We start from the raw sequence: 14,653 nt of genomic DNA, 5'->3' as shown, positions 1-14,653 counted from the left end.
TGTTTCTGTTTTTAAGTCTGTTGGAAAACCGTGAGTTTACTTCTGGAATTCAGTCGATCTGCTGTTTATTCCAGTCATTTCTCCATAAATTATTAGTTTATACATATAGTTAGAGTTTAATGGTGCAAACATATTCAGTAAGTTGTACACCTCGACTAGTGTATACAGCCGTCGAGAGTGTGTGTTTCCCTTTCTACGGCACAGTGTGTTTTCTTGTAAATGAGATATCGGTAACACTTACCAGTAAGATTCATTAATTAATATATTAACTAACATGAACTAACCATGAGCAATACAGTTATTACAGCGCTTATTAATCTGTTAATGTTAGTTAATAAAAATACAGCTTTGAAAGTATTAGTAAATGCTGAAATTAACATTAACAAAGATTAATAAATGCTGTAGAAGTGCAGTTCATTATTAGTTCATGTTAGCTAATGTACAGTAGTGAACTGATGAAGCTTACTGTAAAGTGTTGAATAGATTCTGTCGTAGTTTCAGGAACAGTTTTCCCAGAATCCCTTAGTTTAAAAGCTGAACCTCCATCGTCATTCACTCATTTCTGCCCTTCCTCTCTCTCTCTCTCTCTCTCTCTCTCTCTCCATCACGCTGCAGGTGTTTTGAGGTATGATCTTGTTTAAAGAGTGTGTTGTGACGTGTGTGTGTGTGTGTCTCACTGCTGCCTCTCTCTCTCCCCGTGTGTGTGTGTGTGTGTGTGTGTGTAGAGGAGCTCGGGCTCGGAGTTGCAGGAGATCATGAGGAGGCGGCAGGAGAAACTGGCAGCGAGTGATTCTGGCGTGGAGTCCTTCGATGAGGGCAACAACCTCTGACCTCTGACCTCTGACCTTTTACAGGACGCCGCGGAGCGCGCTCAGTTCGCCGCCATAATGCGCCGCCGCCAAGAACTGTTGGACCCGTCCGATAACGGCACCGGCTCGGACGCGGACGAACACGCGTAGAGAACATCGCAGAAGTGTGTAGTTTAGTGCCATCCGGCTCCGCCTTCATCCCGGAAAACACTCGCTTATACTTATGATCATATTTATACTGGCAGAGAACACGTGACGTCATCAATATTCCCACGACTGGCTGGAGCTTTGGAGCAAATATTGATGTGATCTATCGTTCTCTACTGGAGCGTCAGTCAGATTGTTTATCCGCCGCTTTTGAATGTACGGGAGAATTATGGGTCAAGCTTGTAGATTTCTTTTTTATTATTATTATTATTTACTAGCAAGATAATATTTCTGTACATGATTGTTTTGTACCGAATTGTACTGCCAAAAGAGAAGCTTTATAAATGTAATGTAAATGTCAGATGAATTATTTGAGTTTCACAGAGACGTTGAACTCCTGCAGTCTCTCCAGTGATGATGATGATGATGATGATGATGCCATCAAACCTTCAGGAATATGATGATTTATACACCGCACGTTCAGTCTGTGAATATAAAGTGTGTGTGCAGAATAAATGGAATCATGTGACCTGTGTGTGTCGTTTATGATCATGAGTGATTGCTTGGAAACGAGACACGATCTGGTCTCAGTACACACACAGCTTCGAGTACAGAAACCCCTCGCTAAAGTTTACTCAAGTACAAGTAAAAGTACTACAGTCAGATGTCTACTCAAGTAAAAGTCCTGAAGAACTTGTTTTTAAAAGTATCAAGAGTACAAGAGTACATTTTCTAAATATTGCATTACTACTGCCACAGTGCTTACATTTATGTACAGAAACGTCCTACGGGGAGTTATGAAAATTTTAATGTTAATACTTTGGAGAATGTAAAAGGAATTGAAAGTAAAATCAAGTAATTTTCATCTTTTTCATCATTTTCACCATGTTGCTTTATTTAACATTAAACAAAGGCAATACACAGTGGCAACGCTCCGACAAGCCTCTGCTAGAGTTTTAATGGGTCCACATTTGAACCGGACTGTGTTACACACAGGGGGGCAGTGTTCCGAAAGACATTTGCCCTGTCCCAAATGGCGCACTTGATGTGGACTTTCGGTCTCGTGGACTTAAATTGCGCGTGCTCGCTGAGTCTACGAGTCCGTAGGCCGTCCCATTCATCACTTTAACGCTCTGAAGTGTGCTCAGCAGCGCCCCTGTCTATGGGTGGAACGGATCGTGTACCGACAGTCCTCGCAGCAGGCGGAAGTGACGCGTACACAAACAGCGCTTCCGGTTACTCGCCTTCTCTGCGGAATCATGGGTAATGAAGTCTTTCACCAGGGCTTCAACCTAGCAAAAAACTATTGGATTATTTAAATATATATAAGTTTAGCTAATGCGGTCTGACGGCTTCAGCAAAAGCATAAATCACCGATTAACGATCTCGCAGTAGGGCTGTCTTTAAATGCTTATAAGTTATTGTTAAAAATTACTTCCCCTATTGAGAAAATTAATGGAATGACTGATAATATTTTCGATTAAATGCACGAATACATTTTCGAAAAATAATATTACTTCTAATAACGATATAAATATTAAAACGCATGGAAGATGGCCTTCTAGTGGCACTTACGTCACTATCATCGTCATTTCAGGAAATGCCCTCCAATAAAACACAACTTTAAAAAATCCAACCTTGATGTGTTCTTGTTCTCTAATGTTGTATCATTGTAAACATTCAAGTTTTGCAAATAAAACAAATTAAAACTGTAAGTTGTGTGATGTTTTCTTCGCTGTGTGTGTGTGTGTCGCCCTCTAGTGCTGCGCATGCGCTACTGCAGCCTCGACAACACAATGCGCGCGCACGTCACATTTAAGAGTTCACAGTGACACTGACAAGCTTTAGAGCCACTGAAGATGTGTGTGAGACCCAAAAAGCCTATGAAAACTAGAAATATTTGTATAACTTACAATTTGTTTGAATGTATGTGATGTCTATCTATCCCCCGGGCAAGGGTAATATTAAGTTGTGTGTTTTGTATACTCTGTATACTGTTGTTTACGTTTGAGCAATAACAAATAAAATAAAAAAATGTGTGAGGAGACCCGCTCCTAATGAACGACGATCTTCGGTGCGCTCATTCCCTGCTGCTGAACGTGTGTGTGCATCTCAGATCAGTGTGTGTGTGTGTGTGCGCGTGCGTGCGTGCGTGCGTGCGTGTGTGTGTGTGTGTGTGTGTGACAGCATCAGCATCATCCTCATCATCATCCCGCGGAGGACAAAGACACAGAAATGGGTCACTGATCTCATGGTAAGTGACTGCTCTCCGCCGTTGCTGAGGCTTCGTTGTGTTCAAATAAAGAGATTCTCGCGTCGGAACGTGTTTGTGTCCGAGAATCGCGTCGTTCGTGAGATTCTGTGGGAGTTTCAGGGGTTTTCGACACATTCGCTCCAGAGAACGGGACATTACTCACTGCCTTCTGCGGATCGTGTCGATTTGGCGAATAAAATCAGCAATTCACGAGATTAATTCCGCAGTATAACTAACGCGGCGTTAATAATAAAAGGTGTTTCCCGGTGTTTCGTGTTTCGTGTTTCATAAGGATTGCATCACGACACACCGGACACTGTTCCAGTGAGGCTCAGTCTCCATGGCGACCAGCATCAGCACCATCACATCATCTTCATCATCCTCATCTTCATCTTCATCACACACACGTCTGAATCACAGAAGCTTCGCAGTTTGTCCTCATACGCTGCATGAATGATGAATGGTGATAGCAGAGGTGAAGGTGTGTGTGATTGTGTTGTGCTTTTATAACGTTCTGTGATAACCGTTCCTCTACAGGGATCAAAGGTTTGCCTGCGGAGAGTCAGAGCGAGTGTGTGTGTGTGAGTGTGTGTGATCTGTGAACCCCGATGACTGGAAGGGATCAGATGGAGATCAGCCTTCACACGCTCAACATCGGTCAGTCAACTCTTCATTATCTGCTATGATCCTGAAGCACTTTCTGCTCATATTTATTTACATATGTTCATTGAGTTATTATTTTGACAACATAAAACATTAAATCTGAAAGGCCACGAGCAGCGTCTTCTATAATCAATAAATGCTGTAAACTTAATATAATTTAATCTTACAACAAACATCTCAGCGAACAGGAAACACTCTCAGAGAGTAATGATCAATCGTTCTTCAGCAACAGAACAGTATCTGCTCTTTAATAATGTTAGAAGAACATTAGAACAAAAACATCATTTATACATCGATCATGGAAATGTTTCTTCTGGATGTTTGTTTTTAAATGTTTCTTGTTTCGGAACGTTCAGATTCAAAAACGTCTCATAATGTTTGAAGAATGATACAATGTTACAGTTCCCGTAACGTTCACAGAACCGAGAAACACTTTTAAAACATTTAAACGGTTTTCAACGTTCAGGGAACATTCAGAAATAATATTTTCATAACTTAACGTTATCAAAACGTTCTTCTGCTTGTTAGTTTGTTACTGTTCTTTACAAATCATTGTGATCTAAGATGAAAAAACTGAATACTGTTTTATGCTCAGTAACATCAGCAATAATCAATGCACATTGAACGTGATATTTTCCATGCGTGTGTGATATGAGGAGTATTTCACAAGAGCTGACGACTGATCGCCTCTTTGGACTCAGAGTGTGTGTACAGAGGATTGATCAGATAAGGTGTTGTGGTTTTTCAGGTGTGTGAGGACGAACGCTGCTCTTCCTCAGTACCTCGATCCGTCGTCATCAGCATGTGTGTGAGCTCGGGGTGGACCCGGGCCTGTGTGTGGGTCCTGCTCGCGGGTCTGGTCCTGCAGGCCAGCGGGGCCCCGGGGCCCGACAGAGACACCTGCTACTCCCGCCAGCACAGAGACGTGGCCGTGAACACTCGCCTGGCTCTGGATCAGGAGGGAACCGTCATGGAGGCGCAAGCGAAGCCGTCGGAGAAAGACTGTATCCTCACCTGTTGCTCTGAGGACCTGAGGACAGGTAATGTGTTCATATCACACCTGAGGACAGGTAATGTGTTCATATCACACCTGAGGACAGCTAATGTGTTCATATCACACCTGAGGACAGCTAATGTGTTCATATCACACCTGAGGACAGGTAATGTGTTCATATCACACCTGAGGGCAGGTAATGTGTTCATATCACACCTGAGGACAGGTAATGTGTTCATATCACACCTGAGGGCAGTTCATGTGTTCATATTTCACCTGAGGACAGGTAATGTGTTCATATCACACCTGAGGGCAGGTAATGTGTTCATATCACACCTGAGGGCAGGTAATGTGTTCATATCACACCTGAGGGCAGTTCATGTGTTCATATTTCATCTGAGGACAGGTAATGTGTTCATATCACACCTGAGGACAGGTAATGTGTTCATATCACACCTGAGGACAGCTAATGTGTTCATATCACACCTGAGGGCAGTTCATGTGTTCATATTTCACCTGAGGACAGGTAATGTGTTCATATCACACCTGAGGGCAGTTCATGTGTTCATATCACACCTGAGGACAGGTAATGTGTTCATATCACACCTGAGGGCAGGTAATGTGTTCATATCACACCTGAGGGCAGCTAATGTGTTCATATCACACCTGAGGGCAGTTAATGTGTTCATATCACACCTGAGGACAGGTAATGTGTTCATATCACACCTGAGGGCAGCTAATGTGTTCATATCACACCTGAGGACAGGTAATGTGTTCATATCACACCTGAGGGCAGGTAATGTGTTCATATCACACCTGAGGGCAGCTAATGTGTTCATATCACACCTGAGGACAGGTAATGTGTTCATATCACACCTGAGGGCAGCTAATGTGTTCATATCACACCTGAGGGCAGCTAATGTATTCATATCACACCTGAGGGCAGTTAATGTATTCATATCACACCTGAGGGCAGCTAATGTATTCATATCACACCTGAGGGCAGTTAATGTGTTCATATCACACCTGAGGACAGCTAATGTGTTCATATCACACCTGAGGACAGTTAATGTGTTCATATCACACCTGAGGGCAGCTAATGTGTTCATATCACACCTGAGGACAGCTCAAGTGTGATAGTGTACAGGTGTAATGTGTTCATATCACACCTGAGGGCAGCTAATGTGTTCATATCACACCTGAGGGCAGTTAATGTGTTCATATCACACCTGAGGACAGTTAATGTGTTCATATCACACCTGAGGACAGCTAATGTGTTCATATCACACCTGAGGACAGTTAATGTGTTCATATCACACCTGAGGGCAGCTAATGTGTTCATATCACACCTGAGGACAGTTAATGTGTTCATATCACACCTGAGGACAGCTAATGTGTTCATATCACACCTGAGGACAGTTAATGTGTTCATATCACACCTGAGGACAGCTAATGTGTTCATATCACACCTGAGGACAGTTAATGTGTTCATATCACACCTGAGGGCAGCTAATGTGTTCATATCACACCTGAGGGCAGCTCAGGTGTGATAGTGTACAGGTGTAATGTGTTCATATCACACCTGAGGGCAGCTAATGTGTTCATATCACACCTGAGGGCAGTTAATGTGTTCATATCACACCTGAGGGCAGCTAATGTGTTCATATCACACCTAAGGGCAGCTAATGTGTTCATATCACACCTGAGGACAGGTAATGTGTTCATATCACACCTGAGGGCAGCTAATGTGTTCATATCACACCTGAGGACAGGTAATGTGTTCATATCACACCTGAGGGCAGTTCATGTGTTCATATTTCACCTGAGGACAGGTAATGTGTTCATATCACACCTGAGGACAGCTAATGTGTTCATATCACACCTGAGGGCAGTTAATGTGTTCATATCACACCTGAGGGCAGTTCATGTGTTCATATCACACCTGAGGGCAGTTCATGTGTTCATATCACACCTGAGGGCAGGTAATGTGTTCATATCACACCTGAGGGCAGTTCATGTGTTCATATTTCACCTGAGGACAGGTAATGTGTTCATATCACACCTGAGGGCAGGTAATGTGTTCATATCACACCTGAGGGCAGGTAATGTGTTCATATCACACCTGAGGGCAGGTAATGTGTTCATATCACACCTGAGGGCAGTTAATGTGTTCATATCACACCTGAGGGCAGTTAATGTGTTCATATCACACCTGAGGGCAGTTCATGTGTTCATATTTCACCTGAGGACAGGTAATGTGTTCATATCACACCTGAGGGCAGTTAATGTGTTCATATCACACCTGAGGGCAGGTAATGTGTTCATATCACACCTGAGGGCAGTTAATGTGTTCATATCACACCTGAGGGCAGTTAATGTGTTCATATCACACCTGAGGGCAGTTAATGTGTTCATATCACACCTGAGGGCAGTTAATGTGTTCATATCACACCTGAGAGACAGGTAATGTGTTCATATCACACCTGAGAGACAGGTAATGTGTTCATATCACACCTGAGGACAGTTAATGTGTTCATATCACACCTGAGGACAGGTAATGTGTTCATATCACACCTGAGGGCAGTTAATGTGTTCATATCACACCTGAGGACAGGTAATGTGTTCATATCACACCTGAGGGCAGTTAATGTGTTCATATCACACCTGAGGGCAGGTAATGTGTTCATATCACACCTGAGAGACAGGTAATGTGTTCATATCACACCTGAGGACAGTTAATGTGTTCATATCACACCTGAGAGACAGGTAATGTGTTCATATCACACCTGAGGGCAGGTAATGTGTTCATATCACACCTGAGGGCAGGTAATGTGTTCATATCACACCTGAGGGCAGGTAATGTGTTCATATCACACCTGAGGGCAGGTAATGTGTTCATATCACACCTGAGGGCAGGTAATGTGTTCATATCACACCTGAGGGCAGGTAATGTGTTCATATCACACCTGAGGGCAGCTGAGCTGGTTTTCTCAGCGTGTTTGCTCTGATATCTGTGGTTTATAACAGAGGACTCTCACAGTGTTATGTTATTAATTCTGTGGTGAATTGGATGGATCTCTTCCTCTTCCCGCAGTGGTGAAGTGTAACCTGGTGGTGTACAGCCCACCGGAGCGGCCCGGGGACCAGAACTGCCTGCTGTTCCACTGTCCGAGCGAGAGGGACTGTCCGCTGATGCCGGCCAGCGCTGGAATCAACACCTACAACATATTCAAGGGTGAGAACAACAAGAGCAACAGCTGAAGACAAATCACAGCCGCTCGGTGTTCAGTTTAAAGGAGTACTTCACTTCAGAGTTAAAATATCCTGATAATTTACTCTCCCTCACGTCATCCAAGATGTTCAGGTCTTTCTTTCTTCAGTGGAAAAGAAATAAAGAACACACTCCAGATGTTCTCCATATAGTGACTTCAATGGTCCAGCGGGTCGAAGGTCCAGATTTGAGTTTCAGCTTCAAAGTCTCTCACGATCCAGCCGAGGAATAAGAGTCTCATCTAGACAAACCAGCCGCCATTTTATATAGAAATACACATTTATATACTTTTAACCACTAATGCTGGTCTTGCACTCGCTGTGATGCGCCACACATTACGTCATCAGGGTGAAAGGTCAAGCGTGACGTCGACGGAAGAACAGACCCAGTGTTAACAAAGAGAACGTGCAAAGACTGAGTCAAACGACATTTACAAAAAAAAGGTAAACCAAACGATATCGGGCGATTTTGAAGTTGAGAAGTTCGCCCTACTCTACATTTTCCGCCTACGTCCGGTTAGAGACTTTGAAACTCACATCTGGACCTTCGACCCGCTGGACCATTGAAGACACTATATGGAGAACATCCATGAGTGTGTTCCTCAAAACCTTCATTTCTTTTCAACTGAAGAAAGAAAGACATAAACATAGATGACGTGGACGAGTCAATTATCAGTAAATTTTAATTCTGAAGTGAACTAATCCTATAAATAAATACAATATAACAAGAACAAATACTGCTAACACTTTACAATAAGCTGCCATTAGTTAACATTAACTAGCAATGAGCAATATGTCAGGTAGTTGCAGATAAGGAGCTTTATTAAAAGTACCACAAGCCAAACAGTCCAAAATCCAACAGGCGTAATCCAGAACAGGCGATCAGCGAACAATAAAACTCAGGAGAGGCAATGCATAATCCAGAGAAGCAGTCCAAAGTCAAAAACTACAAAAAGCTTGCAAAAATATATGATTCTTTATATATAGGGTGTCTGAGTATGTGTGTGAATTGATATCAGGTGTGTGTGATCAGAAGACCGGTGATTTAGAGCGCTACCATGTGTGTGTATTCTGGGATATGGAGTCCGGGGCGGCCTGAGGTGCATGCTGGGAATTGTAGTCCTCTGACTGACCTCACATACCCATCCGGGAGCGCTGCTTTTCTCTGGCCTATCCCTGGGACGAGGACCAATTCTGGATGATTATCATGAAACTCAAGGCTGAATCCAACTCTGTTCTTCTGGTCCATATCCCTCCCAGTCTATAAGATACTCCAGCTTGCCCTTCCTTCGAGTTCAATATGGACTTGACCAAGTGTGCTGGCTGTCCTTGGATGTCTAGAGGAGATTGGTGGGAGACATGAAATGAGGGAGCTAGTCGACTGTGGCGAGGAAGTTCAAGTCTGTAGGAGACTTCATTGATTCGTTTAAGACTCTTGAAGGGCCCTATATATCTGGGAATGAGTTTCTTACAAGTATCAGGTTGTCGTGGATCTCTTGTGGCCAGCCATACTCCATTTCCAGGTTGGTATTGAGGGATGTTGTTCCAGACTTGTGCACTGCGTCTGAACCAATCATCTACAGCAGGAGAATCTGTTGGGTTATCAAAGAACACAGGGAAGGAACTGGGACCAGTCTCCTGGGTTGGTAAAAGAGAATGTGCGAAGAAACCGGTTTCTTGGTTTGCCAAGCTTGCGGCTGGTATCCTGTGCCCGGTTGCATAAAGCACCTTAAGTGAAATTTTCCCTTAAGTTCGCCCTTATGTTTCCCTTAAACCTAAGGGTGTTGCAGAAAAATACCCTTAAGTGTTACTTAACGTTTTTTTTAAGTGAAACGTCATAAACACTTAGAATTTCCCTTAAATGCTGTTTTTTCACTTAAGTAATCCCTTAAAAAGCGTTAAGTGTTGCATAAAACCCCTTAACGGTCATTTCCCTAAGTATAACTTAAGGTTTGGAAATCGTAACCTTAAGAGTAACGCGGACAAAAAATAAGACGACATGGCTGAATTTATGGAACGAGCTGAAGATAATTATGTGCCAAGAATAATTTTTAGGGATAGGGAGAACCCTATTGTTGCATGAATACCGTTTTGATCGACGCGCAATATTTGACATCACTAACAAACTAGACGGCGCCCTTGACCGTGTCACACATCGCAACCACTCTACCTGCGGTGTTACAACTGCTTATAGCACTGCGTTTATTTGCAACTGGGAGTTTTCAGACGATAGTGGGAGATGTTTTCCACGTTCATAAATCGTCTGTCAGCAGAGTGGTTCACCGGGTTGCGGGGGCTCTTTCCCGCTTGTGTTAGTGTTTTGCGTATCTATGGCAACAACAGACTTTTATAACGTGAATCCAGGATCGCTGTCGTGAAACACTTAAAAGGTTCCCTTACCTAAGAGAATCGTTTAAGAGATTATATGCAACACCCTTAAGTTATTCTCTTAGGTAAGGGGAAATCGCCCCTTAAGTGTCATACTTAAGGGGAAAACTTAAGGTGCTTTATGCAACCGGGCACTGACCTTGGACTCATTGTTTGTGGTCCTCTATCACTCACGATATCCTCGGGTATCCCAAAAAAAAAAACAGTTCTGCAGTGGCAAAAGCAGAAACTCTACCTCGGAAGCCTCAACAAAGGGCTTGGAAGGATCCGGGTGTTTAAGAATGGGAGCCGTAGTGAATGCAGTCTTTAACTGAGCAATAGCTTGATCAGCACTGGAACTGCAGGTTAGACGCTGTGATCCCCTTTGAGCGAAGATGTGAGAGGATGAGCTTCGGAACTAAAGCCCCGTATGAATCTTGGAAAAATTGGCAATTGCTAGGAATCTCTGTTGGTCTTTGCAGTTTTGAGGTGTAGGCCAGTCAACTACAGAGGTTATTTTGGATTGATCCATTGACACCCCCTCTGGACTGATGATATATCCTAAGAAGGATATGATGTGCTGATGAAATTCACATTCCTCCCCTTTCACATATAGCTGATGTTGCGAGAGACGCTGGAGGACTTGATCAACATGGGTCGTAAAGAAGGGTGAATGAATACACTAGAATATTGTCTATGAAGGCAATCACTAATTGTCTTAAGTAATCTCGTAGGACGTCATTGATGAGACACTGGAAAACAGAAGGGGCGGTAGAGACCCCATAACACAGCACTCGTAGTGGCCAGATGTGGTACTGAAGGCCGTCTTCCATTCATCTCCTTCACGAATGCGTAAGTTTGTAAGAAACTGTGCACTACGGAGCTGTTCTAGGGCAGCAGGCACTGACGGATACCTGTATTTGACCATACATTGGTTCAAGCCCTGATAGTCACTCCCTTTTTTTACAACAATAAAGAAACCAGCCGATGCAGGGAATGTTGAAGGTCTGAGGTAAGTTAAGGAAAGTGGGTTTGGTGCGGGGGGAATGGTTCCAGGAAACAGTTATATTGCACGATCATACGAGTGATGTGGAGGCAGGCCCTCGCTTTGGTTTTACTGGAAACCCCACTCATGTCTGGATGATTATCAGCGCTCTCCGCGGTGGCGGTACCTATGGTTAGCTCTGGAAACAGAAGTGATTGTAGCGAAAGAAAGACCAGTGGGTGAGTTGTTTGTCTGACCAGGACAGCTGCAGGTCGTGATTTTTTTTTTCCAAGGAAGGCCCAGAATTTTGGGATGTTTGGGAGACTTGGTTATCAGCAGAGAAATGTATTCTTGATGAAGACCTCCACCTTGGAGGAGAAGTGGTGAGGTGCGGTGACTGGTGAATCCTCCAATAGCACCACCGTCACCGGCTAGGATCTTTGGTTTGGCTTAGTTTCCTGCAGCTCCTGAGTCGACTGTTGCTGTGAATTGAAAGAACAATCCTGAGTGTTGTAGAGTTATAGGTGATGTGAATGCATTTCCATTAAGGGACTGGAACAGACTCGCCGTTTGAGGGCGTGAAACTGGATTTGCTCTCGTAGAAGGACCAGCGGGAGGGCGTAGGGAACACTGTCGGAGACGATGGCTCGATGGGTTCCACGGGCACGTCACTCGGACATTAGACGAAGGTTGATTCAGAATTAATTGGTTTAGACGGATGGCAAGATCTCTGAGTGAGTTTACCTCAGTAAGCTGAGCGAGTGGACATGACTTGATTTTGGTGATCAAAGATGAGTTTTAAGGGATATAATTATTGACTACAGGAAGACTTAGGGTTAACAGATACAACTTTTGATTCTAATGTATTAGTAAATGTTGAAATAAACATCAATTAAGATTAATAAAAGATTATAAAGTATTTTTCTGCTTTATAACTTTATTGTAAATATATATGTACTGTTGTTTTAATTTTATTAATATTAAATTGTATTAAAATAAATGATTAAATTAATTCATAGACATAATGAAGATTCAAAGTATCAACATACTATAAGTAGGTCTTTGATTATATTGATCAAGTATTTGATTTCTGATGGTGTTTCTTGCAATTGTATTAATCTCTTCAGGTTCAACTCATCCAACGAATGGAAGAATAACAGCCAAACCTGCACCCAGTGTACAGACAAAGCTGACCACGACCACAACAACAACACCAACAACAACACCTACAACAACAACACCCACAACAACAACACCTACAACAACAACACCCACAACAACAACAACAACACCAACACCAACAACACCAACAACAACAACAACACCAACGACAACAACAACACCAACAACAACAACAACAACACCAACAACACCAACAACAACAACAACACCCACAACAACAACAACACCCACAACAACAACAGAAACGACGACTACACCAGCACCAACACCCACCACACCACTGACCAGCACTGAAGAACCGCTGACTGGGTCAGAATCACACGTGCTTGTAACCATCGCTGTGACGACCGCACCCGTTGCCACAACAACCACACCCGTTGCCACGACAACCGCACTCATTGCCATGACAACCACTACCACTACACAGTCCACCATTACAACCACAACAACAGCTAAAAGCACCAGCACTAAAGTGCCACGGCCTCCGGTCAAACCCAACAGGGTCCGAAAACCCGGAAAACCTTCCAGACCAGAACCACATCCAGTGAAGCCCGTCAGAGCGACCGCCAGCCCGACAACCACCGGCACACACACACCAGCGACTACTACAACCACAAGAGCTACAACCACCACAACTACACCCACAACTACTACATCCACAACTACTACACCCACAACAACTACTACACCCACCACAACTACACCCACAACTACTACACCCACCACAACTACACCCACAACTACTACACCCACAACTACAACACCCACAACTACAACAACTATAGCTACACCTGCGCCCACGGCTCCGGCCGCTGAGCCCGACACTGAGAGCGAGCCGAGGCGCCGGGGCTTCGGGTCTCCTGCCGCCGGCCCGGCTCCGGTGAAGCCCAAGGTGTCTCGGGTGATGTGGAAGAACAGCCTGGTGGCCATCGTGGTGCTCACACTCCTCTTCCTCGTGCTCATCCTCGCTCTGCTGGCCCGCAAAGCCATGGAGTCCTTCGACCGGCGCCACTACACTCGCCTGGAGCTCAACGACCTGCACTACGAGGTTTAGCACCCCTGACAATCTGCTCTGGAGGACCGCGTTCCTCGCGGAGAGAAAAGCTTTGTATTTTCATATGTTTAGGCTGGTTTGGTTTCCACGGCTCAAGGAGAGAAATAAAAAGCAATACACTGAACTCAGGTCGGCTCGAATGAGGAAACGAAGGCTGAGATCTTGAACAGCTTCGCCACTGTAAGATGTTTCTTTCTTTCTTTCTCACCAAGCGTTTCTTCGAGCGAGTGTCAGCAAACGTCAATCACATGTTCTGTTGTGAGAAGCTCTTCACGGGTCCTGCGAGCGACGGGGTTTCACTGCTCACTAGTGTAGTCGTGCACTTGTTATTGTGTCACATGGAGAGATTCCCACACGCACTTCATATTTTCAGTGGAAGTGAACGAGCGTTTGTTTGTAATTCACTGCATCTTTCTCCATGATCGTCAGGCGGGGGCAGAGGTCAACGTCTACTTCACAGCATGATTCACTCAAATCTGTCCTGGTCACTCTTAAGTTCACTTATAATCTTATTCTGCTTCGGTATTTTCTAATCTGTTAGTATATGTTGGTGGTAATTTTTTTGGTGAGTCTTGGCTTTTACAGACACCTTGAGATTAATGTGACTGTTTTGTTTCTCTTGCAAGAAATAAAAAGGAGTCTTTTTCAATATCTACAAGGTTTCTTATTATGCTTCACTGCATGAGGTACAGTAGCAGCGGCATGGACACATTACATTGATTAAAGGTAGATCCATTTATACACAGATAACACACACACCGGGCCTCATCTGGGCCAACGGTGGCATATATGGCTCAATGGTCACATGGGCCACATCTGCCCCACACACATCAAGCTGGTTCTAGTGTGAGTTGTGGGTTGATGTGTGTGGGCCAGATGTGGCCCGGTGTGACCATTGTCGCCGCCAGAACTGAACCATATATGCCAC

General features: G+C 44.0%; 2 protein-coding genes across 25 annotated transcripts in view; both read left to right on the top strand.

Annotated features, from left to right (window-relative positions):
* eps8a (EGFR pathway substrate 8a, signaling adaptor) overlaps window positions 1-1,484 on the top strand; it is a 73,034-nt gene extending 71,550 nt beyond the window's left edge. For 17 of the 22 annotated variants that reach the window (XM_079622058.1, XM_079622054.1, XM_079622053.1 and 14 more), the window contains one exon: window positions 726-1,484. In XM_079622058.1, coding sequence (XP_079478184.1) covers window positions 726-830 — 105 coding nt within the window. In that variant the 3' untranslated portion in view covers window positions 831-1,484. The remainder of the gene's footprint in view (window positions 1-725) is intronic. The other 5 variants (XM_079622061.1, XM_079622071.1, XM_079622065.1 and 2 more) reach the window with 1 other exon arrangement.
* A 1,616-nt stretch (window positions 1,485-3,100) lies between these two features.
* Window positions 3,101-14,379, top strand: mansc1 (MANSC domain containing 1). Of its 3 annotated transcripts, XM_079622322.1 has the most exons (6): window positions 3,136-3,210; window positions 3,503-3,685; window positions 3,748-3,867; window positions 4,622-4,913; window positions 7,962-8,102; window positions 12,617-14,379. In XM_079622322.1, exons 4-6 carry the CDS (start codon window positions 4,676-4,678, stop codon window positions 13,723-13,725), a joined length of 1,488 nt encoding a protein of 495 aa, XP_079478448.1. In that variant the 5' UTR covers window positions 3,136-3,210; window positions 3,503-3,685; window positions 3,748-3,867; window positions 4,622-4,675; the 3' UTR covers window positions 13,726-14,379. The 3 variants fall into 3 exon arrangements, with proteins under 3 accessions (XP_079478447.1, XP_079478448.1, XP_079478449.1); XM_079622321.1 differs by lacking the exon at window positions 3,503-3,685 and having other exon boundaries at window positions 3,101-3,210; XM_079622323.1 differs by lacking the exons at window positions 3,748-3,867; window positions 4,622-4,913.
* The last annotated feature ends 274 nt before the right edge of the window (window positions 14,380-14,653 follow it).

Source organism: Phoxinus phoxinus (assembly GCF_949152265.1).
Source record: "Phoxinus phoxinus genome assembly, chromosome: 9".
Classification (NCBI taxonomy): Eukaryota; Metazoa; Chordata; class Actinopteri; order Cypriniformes; family Leuciscidae; genus Phoxinus; species Phoxinus phoxinus.
This window is presented reverse-complemented; position numbering and strand designations above follow the sequence as displayed.

Bases quoted from the DNA above. Each gene is read 5' to 3' on its own strand.
- mansc1 (XM_079622321.1), top strand. From the start codon at position 4,676: ATGTGTGTGAGCTCGGGGTGGACCCGGGCCTGTGTGTGGGTCCTGCTC. The intron at 4,914-7,961 runs GTAATGTGTTCA...CTCTTCCCGCAG, and splicing joins CTCTGAGGACCTGAGGACAG to TGGTGAAGTGTAACCTGGTG. The intron at 8,103-12,616 runs GTGAGAACAACA...TAATCTCTTCAG, and splicing joins CACCTACAACATATTCAAGG to GTTCAACTCATCCAACGAAT.